This window comes from Salvelinus sp. IW2-2015, unplaced genomic scaffold (genome assembly GCF_002910315.2).
Source record: "Salvelinus sp. IW2-2015 unplaced genomic scaffold, ASM291031v2 Un_scaffold1253, whole genome shotgun sequence".
Lineage (NCBI taxonomy): Eukaryota > Metazoa > Chordata > Actinopteri > Salmoniformes > Salmonidae > Salvelinus > Salvelinus sp. IW2-2015.
The window spans coordinates 184,262-195,639 of NW_019942801.1; the positions used below are offsets into that span (position 1 = coordinate 184,262).

At 45.0% G+C, this 11,378-nt stretch overlaps 1 protein-coding gene across 1 annotated transcript; it reads right to left on the reverse strand.

Annotated features, from left to right (window-relative positions):
- On the reverse strand, positions 1-9,350 carry LOC139024256 (sodium channel protein type 4 subunit alpha B-like). The gene is made up of 5 exons (XM_070438870.1): positions 8,816-9,350; positions 1,353-1,493; positions 999-1,136; positions 580-715; positions 1-299 (listed from the first exon to the last, which is right to left on the reverse strand). Exons 2-5 carry the CDS (start codon positions 1,482-1,484, stop codon positions 1-3), a joined length of 705 nt encoding a protein of 234 aa, XP_070294971.1. The 5' UTR covers positions 1,485-1,493; positions 8,816-9,350.
- Positions 9,351-11,378: the final 2,028 nt, after the last annotated feature.

Sequence of the window (11,378 nt, forward strand, 5' to 3'; positions counted from 1 at the left end):
CTACTTCCTAAGGTGGCTGAAGAAATTCGCAATGCCACCCGGGTCCTCTTCATATACTACTGCTACACCATCGAGAGCATCCTGACTGGTTGCATCACGGCCTGATACAGGATTTGCTCCATCCATGACTGCAAGGCCCTCCAGTGAGTAGTGAAGATGGCTCAGTGCCCCCACCCATCCAGGACATCTACTCGAAATAGTGATGAGGAAGGCCAGCCGCATCATCAAGGACCCCACACACCCCAGCCTCGAGCTGTTCACTCCCTTACTGTCGGGCACATGGTATCGGAGCATGAGGTCTGATAACAACAGGCTCAGAGACAGTTTCTATTTATGAACTGGACTAACCACCTGCTCTGATTCTCCCACACACACACACACCACACACACACACACACACACACACACACACCACAACACCACACACACACACACACACACACAAACATCACCCACACCCACCACACACACACACACACACACACACACACACACACACACACTAGCACATTTCTTGGACTCTGAACATTCAGCAGGATCCTAAGTTATATGTATTTATAATGTAGATCAGTGAGATACTTGTATTGAAAGGATATGAATGTATGAGAATTTTGATGGATCCTCTCCTGAGAATACTGAAGGGTGTTAGAATATAGCAGGCAGGCTCAGCATTGAACCTGAATATTGTATTCCCTTTGGTGATGACAATAAAGGTCTGAAAAACAAGAAGTAAAGATTAGTGAAGAAAGAATAATTGAATGTCTTGATGTTTGTCTCAAGGATATTAGCAAAATAGAGTTTGTTGTAATTGTTGTAAATCAGAGGGCATTTACCCTCTGAATAATAACAATATGATAATATTCCTTGGAATGTGTAAATACACCTCTGATTTGAGCTTATTGTAAATTAAATAACTTTGTGATGATGTTTGGTTCTGTGGACACTCAGTCCTCGGGCCACTAAGGGACATGGTCTGCAGTGCTCACTGCAGTGCTCACTTTGTGTGATTTGTAGAAAGGATCCAGTTCCTCCAGGGGCGTGTTGAACAGCTCAGGTGGCGGGTCTCCGTAGATGAATGGCAGGGCCTTGCCGGCCTCCAGGTCGACGGCTGGCTTTGGCAGGTCCTCCTCTGCCACCTCCGGAAAGGTACAAAAAAACATGATCACAATCACTTGACCATTTCTTACCAGCACTGGTTTTGCGGATAGCAGCTATTTTGAAAGAAAGATTTACTTGCAATGGCTTGACTGTGATATGTGGTCATTTTAACTACCTTATTTAAATCCACTGGTTGTAAAGTCACTCTGGAATCTGGATGAGTGTCTGCAAAATGACTCAAATGTTAAATGTACCTCAATGTTCAGGGCCTTTTTTCTCTCCTGCTCCTCTGCTTCCTCGGCCATCCGCCTCTCGATCTCCGCCAGCGACTCAAGGGTGAAGCGGCGAAACACTTCGGTGCCTGTGGGAGGGAGCAGGGCGACCATCTTGGCATTCTGCTGGGCGAGAAATGCAACCACACCGGGGTCTCTCAGCAGGTTTTTTTTTTTTTTGAATGTAACCTTAATTTAACTAGTGTGCTGTGAGTTGGAGGGATGGATCAGGAAGATGAAAAGATATTAGGCATGAAAATGGAAGTTGAAAAAATACATCTTTAAAATGTTTTGGCATATTGTTTCATAAGGGTATTTCATGGAGAGGGACAGGTACAAAGAGAAAAGACTGGGTGAGGACACTGTGCAGCAGTTTCAGCTGAAATGTGAACTCAGACATGTCAGTCCTTTTCTGTGTTTTTGAGCAGCCAAGCCTTCATCTGTACTTTTTACAACAATCCGTAGCCTTGAAACTACTTTACAGAATCCTCTTCCCTTTCGTCAACAGAAACTCCTTTACAATGACAAGACAACTTCTAAATAATACCATATTGACCATACCAAGGCAGTGTGGCTGGTGGCTCCACAGGTGTGCTTGCACGCCAGCGGCGACCCGTCATTCAGGTCAGGTCAGCCCGACTTGAGTCCCACATTTTTTGCTATTTTTTTTACCCCCCCCCAAAAAGATATCTACATTCTTATTTTGGGGGGGGCTGTTTTGCATGTTATTTTGGCATTAATACGTGTCACATATCAGTTTGCAAACAATGTAAAAATAAATAAATGATATCATTGAGTTAATAAATCCGCATACCAACAACTCTTTTTTGTTTTCTTGAGTAAGGCAGCTCCAAAATGCAGGTTTCAGCCTAGCTCAGTGCTTTCTGTGGTGGGGCAAGCCAGCAGAAAATACGGAGCGTTGCGCCGTGATTGGCTCAGTGTTCTGTCACTCATGGGGACACTACGTCACCGCCAAGTCTAAGGGTAGTCCTAGAAAATTAAAGCCACTTGGGTGCTGCCATAGAGTTACTTTATAAGTGCCCATCCAAGAAGGCTCAAGGTCATTGGCCACAGATAAAATGACGTCAAATCATGTTATATGTACAGTAGCTTTGATTGGACTGATCATGTCAACATCATACTTTCAAAATCTTAGCTATCAGTCATCATCATGAATCAAGTCGACAATCTACTGGCAAATCCTTTTCATTCCTTGTCATATGAAGAGAAATTATAGTTAAAACGTATCGGTGCTCATCGGCCATTGGACATAAACACTGCACAACAAGTTGGAAATCGCAAATTCAACAATGAGTGGTTTGGAAGTAATCAGTGACAGTGGCTAACTCTGTAAGTATTGCAAAGTAATCACTAGCCTGCTATTCAGTGGAGTGGCGGTGTGGTCCCAAATCTGGGATTAAGGGTCTCTTTTCCAAGTTTAAAATTATAAACATTTAACATTGGCCATGCTGTCAATGAAGCATGATGTGTGCCGCACTCAAAACAACTGTTAACTCGGAACTGCAAAAAATTGACTTCAGTGAGTTCAAGACAAATGAGAAGTCGGGAATAATCGAGCGCCGACTGGGAAAATACGTTTTGAACGGTTATCCAACTCGAGCTACGACCTGAAGATCAATGAGATCATCATGATTCGACCTTGTTTTTTCCCCCGAGTTCCCAGTTATTTTGAAAGCACCATAAATCCAGAGAATGCCAGACTTTGATGACAAAATTTGACCACGAAGGGCAGCCGCGTCACCTTCCTGTTCAAGTGAGCACCGCACAAGAAGGTGACTCCAAAAATCTATTGTATGCTGCTGCATAAATTATGTAATATACCAGGGAGATATGTATACCGTAGCCAAGAAAGTAATACTAAGTGTATGTTGTGTAGTACGCTATTAGTAGCCCATGTGCCTCACTCTAATAATTTGGTCTATTTTCCCCTCTTAATTTCGCCTACTGTTTTGACTTGGTGATGCACATGTAGCCTATAACCTGTTTTAGAGAAATGTAATCATTGAATATTGTAAGAACTTTCATTGTCTGCTTATATGCTCCCTTTATTTATCCTATGTTTCTGACTTGGTGTACAGGGAGAACACTGTAAGAACGGCCCAGGTTCTGAATTCTATCGCTGTCCATTTCAAAAGTGCAATAAAAAAAAAAATTATATTGACTACGTCCGTCCTAGCTCGCTCATTAATGTCTTAATCAAAATTACGGAATGCCTCTTATCCGCTTGTCATCCCCTTATGCCATAGTTTGTACATCTCATTAGAAACCACATTTGTTTAAGCAAGTCAGCCATATCAGCTATGTTTTTTTAAAAGGCAGTAAATGAGGCTGAATAAAGTGTTTCGCTGCCAGACAAGGCTCCGCTGATAGCCTGGTGTAGCAGTGGTAAGATGTTGGGACTGCTGTTGGTGCAGCTTTATGTAGGCCCTAGCAGTTTGTGGGCATTGTTTGTCACTGTTATTGTGCATTCATGTATTGATTAGTGTTGTGTTGTGGCTTTGATGGCGTGCATCATACTTTTATTTTTATTATTTGCCCCACCAAGACTTACAGTTGAAGTCGGAAGTTTACATACACCTTAGCCAAATACATTTAAACTCAGTTTTTCACAACTCCTGACATGTAATCCTAGTAAAAATGAATTCCCTGTCTTAGGTCAGTTAGGATCACCACTTTATTTTAAGAAAGTGAAATGTCAGAATAATAGTAGAGAGAATGATTTATTTCAGCTTTTATTTAGTTCATCACATTCCCAGTGGGTCAGAAGTTTACATACACTCAATTAGTATTTGGTAGCACTGCCTTTAAATTGTTTAACTTGGGTCAAACATTTCGGGTAGCCTTCCACAAGCCTCCCAAAATAAGTTGGGTAAATTTTGGCCCATTCCTCCTGACAGAGCTGGTGTAACTGAGTCAGGTTTGTAGGCCACTTGCTCACACACACTTTTCAGTTCTGCCCACAAATGTTAGGATTGAGGTCAGGGCTTTGTGATAGCCACTCCAATACCTTGACTTTGTTGTCCTTAAGCCATTTTGCCACAACTTTGGAAGTATGCTTGGAGTCATTGTCCATTTGGAAGACCCATTTGCGACCAAGCTTTAACTTCCTGACTGATGTCTTGAGATGTTGCTTCAATATATCCACATAATTTTCCTTCCTATTTTGTGAAGTGCAATAGTCCCTCCTGCAGCAAAGCAACCKCACAACATGATGCTGCCACCCCCGTGCTTCACGGTTGGGATGGTGTTCTTCAGCTTGCAAGCATCCCCCTTTTTCCTCCAAACATAAAAATGGTCATTATGGCCAAACAGGTCTATTTTTGTTTCATCAGACCAGAGGAAATTTCTCAAAAAAGTCCGATCTTTGTCCCCATGTGCAGTTGTCTGGCTTTTTATGGCGGTTTTGGAGCAGTGGCTTCTTCCTTGCTGAGCGGCCTTTCAGGTTATGTCGATATAGGACTCGTTTTACTGTCAATATAGATACTTTTGTACCCGTTTCCTCCAGCATCTTCACACGGTCCTTTGCTGTTGTTCTGGAATTTATTTGCACTTTTCGCACCAAAGTACATTCACCTCTAGGAGACAGAACGCGTCTCCTTCCTGAGCGGTATGACGGCTGCGTGGTCCCATGGTGTTTATACTTGAGTACTACTGTTTGTACAGATGAACGTGGTACCTTCAGGCGTTTGGAAATTGCTCCCAAGGATGAACCAGACTCGTGGAGGTCTATAATTATTTTTCTGAAGTCTTGGCTGATTTCTTTTGATTTTCCCATGATGTCAAGCAAAGAGGCACTGAGTTTGAAGGTAGGCCTTGAAATACATCCACAGGTACACCTCCAATTGACTCAAATGATGTCAATTAGCCTATCAGAAGCTTCTAAAGCCATGACATAATTTTGTGGAATTTTCCAAGCTGTTTAAAAGGCACAGTCAACTTAGTGTATGTGAACTTCTGACTCACTGGAATTGTGATACATTGAATTATAAGTGAAATAATCTGTCTATAAACAATTGTTGGAAAAATGACTTGTGTCATGCACAAAGTAGACGTCCTAACCGACTTGCCAAAACTATAGTTTGTTAACAAGAAATTTGTGGAGTGGTTGAAAAACTAGTTTTAATGACTCCAACCTAAGTGTATGTAAACTTCCGACTTCAACTGTACATGCTAAAATCGCCACTGATGCACACACACACACAGACGTCACGCAGGTTTACTGAACAACTAATTTAAAAAATGTAAAAAAAATATGTTCCAGTTGATAAATCAAGAAAATGCAAATTTGTATCATATAATTTCTCAAAACTTCCAGTTGCAATAATTGTAAAATAATGCTTTGAATATCTGCTTTAGGTGTAGGTGTTCTAAAATGTTTGACCGGTAGTGTATGTTGTTAACTTTCATTCGTGGGCTAGGTTGTAGCAACCTCATGATGGGTATAGGGAAAATGGGTGAATGGAATATGAATGACAGTCATCCAATATGCTGTAATAGAAATAAGGCCATCCTGTGACTGTGCAGATTTGCATGATTTTTTACCCCTGAGGTCAATGTAGGGACCTCACATTAGAGGATGGAGTGGGCCTGCCTGGATCATATCATGGCTGGCCTAGGAAAGTAAATGGTTCCAGGGGAAGCGTGGTTCTTCCACCAGTACCCCTCTCTACATGGTGGCTGCCCAGCTGCTACAGACAATCATGGTAAGGCGTCGGGTTACAGTACCGGCGATGACTCTGCTCATTCCTAGCTCCTCACTCGCTAGCCCTCCGCTCCCTCCCTGCCTTACATCGTGCCGATAAACAGGCCGTTGGCATTCCGGCTCAGAGCTTTCTGACAGCTCAGAACTCTGCCACATTCTATTTCGCATGGGGTTAAAATCCTATCCACTCTGTTTACACGTTCCAGCCCCCTCCACCCCCCTTTCACCCCTGCCCCTCTCCTAGCACTTGACTGCTTCCTTCAACACACACACATGTCAACCCCTCCCTCCTTAATGTATGTGCCTGGCCTGTGACAACCCCTCTATCCCCCCCTCCTCCTTCCAAACATGTTGCTCCCAGTTTTGTCTTGCATTTCTCCTGGCAGAGATGGCTGCCTCTGGTTTCCCACAACTATTAGGCTACACTGCTCCATTCTGGTCCTGGTCTGCTGCTATGAAACAGGCCACTGCCAGATCCTTCACTCCTGTGAAGTCTGCAGCACGCACACACGGCACATCAACAAGACGCTTAACATAATCAAATCAAACATGCTTTCTGAAAGAGTCCTGTCGGTCTGTGGTTCTGTCCGTCTGCTTGCCACCCTGTCTGTCTGTCTGTCTCTGTTTGATTCTCTCTCTCTCTCTCTCTCTCTGTCTGTCTGTCTGTCTGTCTGTCTGTCTGTGTCCGTCCGTCCACCAGCCTGTGTGTGTGTGTGTTCTCAGATTAGAAGGGAGAGAACGAGCAGTGCTGATGTAAATGCACCTACGATGCACCTATGCAAAGCCCTCACTCTGTCACTCAAGATACATAGTCCAGTGTCTGCCAGCCGGCTGAAAATCTTTTCCAGCGTGTGTGATTGTGTAGGCTACCTGCACCTCCAACCTCTCTCCCTTTCTCCCTCTCTTCCCACCCACCAAAGTTCAGTTGCATCTGCGCCCTACACTTGTCTTTCCAAAGCATGTCAACATCTATAGCTTGCAAGCTCCATAGCAAGCTGCTCGAAGTAATTCAATGTCAAGCTAAATGTAATGTAAAGTTTAAAAAGGAACAGAGAGGAACGATATAAACCATGATTTTTTTGTTTGAACCAGTTCAGAACTTTAATTTACTGATCGGAACAGTGAAACTAAAAAAATATATAATTTTGGTTCCAACCCCTACTACATAGTGCACTACTTTTGACCAGAGCCCTAATGGGCTCTTTCTGTGTCAGGAGGCGTCCTTCGCGGAGTTGTTAACATGTGTAACTAACCTTATGTTGTAAAGCCCTGGGCCCCAATGTGTGACCTGCAGCCCAGAGTGCCGGGGGGGGGGGGCTGTAGACGAAACTGAAGTCATCCAAACGGGGCACTATTTGATACCACAACATTTGATACTGTATGTAACAGCCGAGCAACAGGCAATAAGACAAACAGTGCAAAAACGTCTCCGCCAGTCAGCCTCAGTTATATGGGGCCGTCAGCATATGCTATAACAGGAAGAACAGGCACCTTGCAGAAAGCTTAGACTTTGTGTTCTACGGGGTGGTATTTATGCTTGAGGCAGCCCAGTACTCTAGGTATGCACTTGTATGAAGTGTTGTGTCTCTCTTGTTGTGATGTGTGTTTTGTCCTATATTTATATTGTATTTTTATTAATTTTTTTATCCCAGGCCTCCGTCTCCGCAGGAGGCCTTTTGCCTTTTGGTAGGTCGTCATTGTAAATAAGAATTTGTTCTGAACTGACTTGCCTAATTAAATAAAGGTTAAATAAAATAAAATAAATGAAGGGAGATGTTTACACCGTTAGCCAAACGCTTGCAAGCTCTCCATTATAGTCCTGCAAATCGACTAAAGATGACAGAAACCAATTTTCCATCCAACTATTTCATGCGGATGAATTACCTGACACGTGAAAAAAGTCACGACGGTGCTGAAGAAACTATTTTATAAATGCTGACAGACAAATTGTTCCTTCGACATGGTGGGATATTTTTGTGTCGGGAAAATGTAATTATGCGAGAAATGGTGTGGAAACACCTTTTATGCGCAAATATTGATATAATAACCATCATATCGAAGTAAACTTGGAGTCACGCGATGATATGGTTTGTGGTCCTCCCGCTACGGCTCGGGAAACCATGCGGTTTATTAGGATACAGATGAAATAAGTTAAGATGAGATTCACAGGGTGGTGAACGTGCAAAGTGATGAGCTTAATGCTCCTTTCCAATAAATATCGAGGGTCTTATTCTGCTGACATGACGATCGATGCTTGGCTGCCATTTGACAAATAAAAATAATATTACTTTTATCCATAATAATCTCATAATGTACATAGCCTACCCGCACTGTGTCTGCGAGCTGTTGGCTAGAGCACATGTGGCAAGACCAGAGTGGGCACGTTTGCTATATAACGCAATAGTGTTGGTAGTTTACTGGTAAACGTCAATCGCTTCCAGTAATATACCCTCCCTTTGCAACCCTAGCTGCATACAATGTGGCCTATAAACTACTTTCAAGCTAAGAAAATGTACGTAAATGTGTAATTTGAATACCACCCCTTTAAGATATTCTATACTCTAAACGTCATCTCAAGCATGGGCTAAGCACGGAAGTTAGCCTAAGCTGTTATATAAACTTCATCTCAAGCATGGGGCTAAGCAGTAAGCACGGAAGTGCACTATACGTTGTGCTTGTCAACATGCAGCGGTCTACAGGACTATTCTGACAAGAGACATACCGGAGGGATAGAAGCGGGTGGAAGAGAGGATACAGAGGCCCAATGTGTGTCACACTATCCAGCCAGGGAATGCAGAGTGATGGTATTCCTATCCGGAAACTAAGTTACACAGCTTTAGGCTTCTGGCTCCTGCGCAAAGATAATTTGGTAGACATTAAAGGCTGCCGGCGCTTACACGCAAGAGCGACAGGGGTGGGGGACAGGGATGGGGGAGGCGCTTTGGAAGGACTGGGTAGGTATCCATGTTTCTGAGGCACGAGAATCAGGGTCAACTTCAGCCACGTCCAGAAATATCATCCACCAGCCCGAAAAAGTTTGACGTTTTCCTCAGGAGCAGCGCCAGCGACTGACCCCTTTACCCCTTTAACACCAAGAAAACCTTCTTTGTTCACATTCGATTGGACCAAATGCAGAAGACACTCTCCTCGCTTATGTCCGTCCTTCCTAACTGTCAAGCGCCAAGTCATCTCATGGCACCCACTCCAGACCCACAAGCCCTCGCCACGCCAGATAACGCATGTGAACTCCATGAGATCATGTCGTCCCCGTTGTTCCACCGCGTGATATGAAATACAGCAGGACCGTCATCTCACAGGGAGCCACCCGTCACCGACATGTCAGAAATCCACTTATCGCTGCGATAAGGGACGCCACACACCATGCCCGGGGAGCGTGTCGTGTCGGCCCGGGCTGTAAAGGACACAAACACTGGGAACTATGTTCCTTCTCTCTGTCCCCATGGCTGGCTGGCAGTACTCCCCTCAGGAGATACTCAGCACAGGGGTGGCCTTTCCTGATTTTTCCCCCCTCCCCTCCCCCCCAGCCCGTGAGTTTCTCTTTCTTATGGCTCTCATGGGGAGCCATATCTCATACCTCTCGTCCCGCTCTTCAACGCCCTGTCACCCACGAGTCAAGCCCACTCAGCATCCTCACCCAGCAGAATGTTGTTCATCTAGACTGGATGTAGCTGAACGACCAGCTCCAGCACACTCAGACCAGGGGACACGAAGGCAGCTGCGCACTGTTCTCGAAACGCTTGCCCACCAGGGATTGTAAGTCCCTTCTGGCCTCTTTAATAATGCTGTACTGTGCTGTATAGTATTACCTGAACTGTTCTGTGCTGGTTCAGATACGATCTTTTCACATTTGCCTTTCCATCCTGGTTCCCAGCGAATCAAAAGCCTGTTAAAAATGTGTCATAATATAAACCTCAAACAGGTATCACAGTCATAAACAGAACATATCAAAAAGAATAGCACATGGTTGAGATTGCAAAGTAGAGCCGTGGTGTGTGTGTGGCGCAGATTATACTGAAGGAGGACCCTTTCAGAAATAGGTACAATAGGTGTGAGGTTTAGACCTCGTCTTCAGTTGGTAAACCAATTCTCAGATTGCCCTTTTTCTATGGGGAGCTGACCAGAAGAGAAAACTGATTCCCTAACAAACTCTCACACCCTCTGGGTCTAAGTGTACATGAGGCGTCTGCCACTCTACATGGCGCCTGCCTGCCTCTCCCGTTACCCCCTCTGACCCTCATCCTCCACCCAGGGGACACACCCTGTTCCCACCACTGAGCTGAGCCAAACCAAGCTGTACTGCACCAGCCTGGTTACGCATCGACCATAGTTGCTGGAACCATGCTGGAAAGGACAATGTGAAAGAAAATTTAATCAAGCCAGCACAATATTGGTTTGGATTTGCCACGAAAGCACGAATTGCGTAAGTATCTTTCCTACTCTATCCCACAACAGAGACCAACAGCTACAGGAACCTTAGAAACACATCAGGTTATCCCCAAAACCCAAGTACCCAGCACAAGTCAGATGGCCTTCTTTAACTGTCACACACAGCCCACAGTCACCAGAGAACAAAAAGTCCCCCTTGGCCCTCCTCGACTCCACAAGTGCCAAATAGTTTCCCCTTACAAACTGACCAAAAACTCCAAGGATCCCCACAGGATCCTCTTGTCTCCGCCAGTGACCTCCACAGAAAAGCCGCCAAATGACAAAACGACGTGTTATTGCCAACATCGTCTCCTCGAGGGAAGGCGAACAGGCGGATGGCGCAACACAAGAGTCAAGGCCGTAAGACAAGGCCCAAGGCCTCTCCACCAGCAACGGGACTTCAACGGAGGGGACAGTGCTGACAGTTAATAATACAGAAAGAGAGTTACAACCTGATCTACTGTACATGTCTAATGAGGGCAATCGGGGAGCGGCGCAAGGACCCCGGAGACGTGCCTCCGTCTGTCTTGGACGCCAGAGGCTCCGATTTGCATGGTTTGGCATAGAGGGCTGGAGGAGCAGCGGTCAAAGCTTAGACACACGTATGCAGCATCTCTTCACCCCCCCTCCCCTTGTGGCTGGAAATGAAGCCATCATCTCTATAAATAAGACAACTGGGCCTAGAGGGGCAGGTGAGACAGGAGCCAAGCTGGGGGAGACAGGTGCAGGTGCCATCTAGGCCCCCCCCGCAACAGCTCCTCCTCTCCATCGCATGTTTGTGGGGGCATCCTGCCAAGCACCAGAGACTTCTGAGAAGATCTTACTCACCCATTCCACCT

Bases quoted from the DNA above. Each gene is read 5' to 3' on its own strand.
- LOC139024256 (XM_070438870.1), bottom strand. From the start codon at position 1,484: ATGGTCGCCCTGCTCCCTCCCACAGGCACCGAAGTGTTTCGCCGCTTC. The intron at 1,137-1,352 runs GTACATTTAACA...ACCTTTCCGGAG, and splicing joins AAAAGGCCCTGAACATTGAG to GTGGCAGAGGAGGACCTGCC. The intron at 300-579 runs GTATCTCACTGA...TGTTGTTATCAG, and splicing joins TTCATATCCTTTCAATACAA to ACCTCATGCTCCGATACCAT.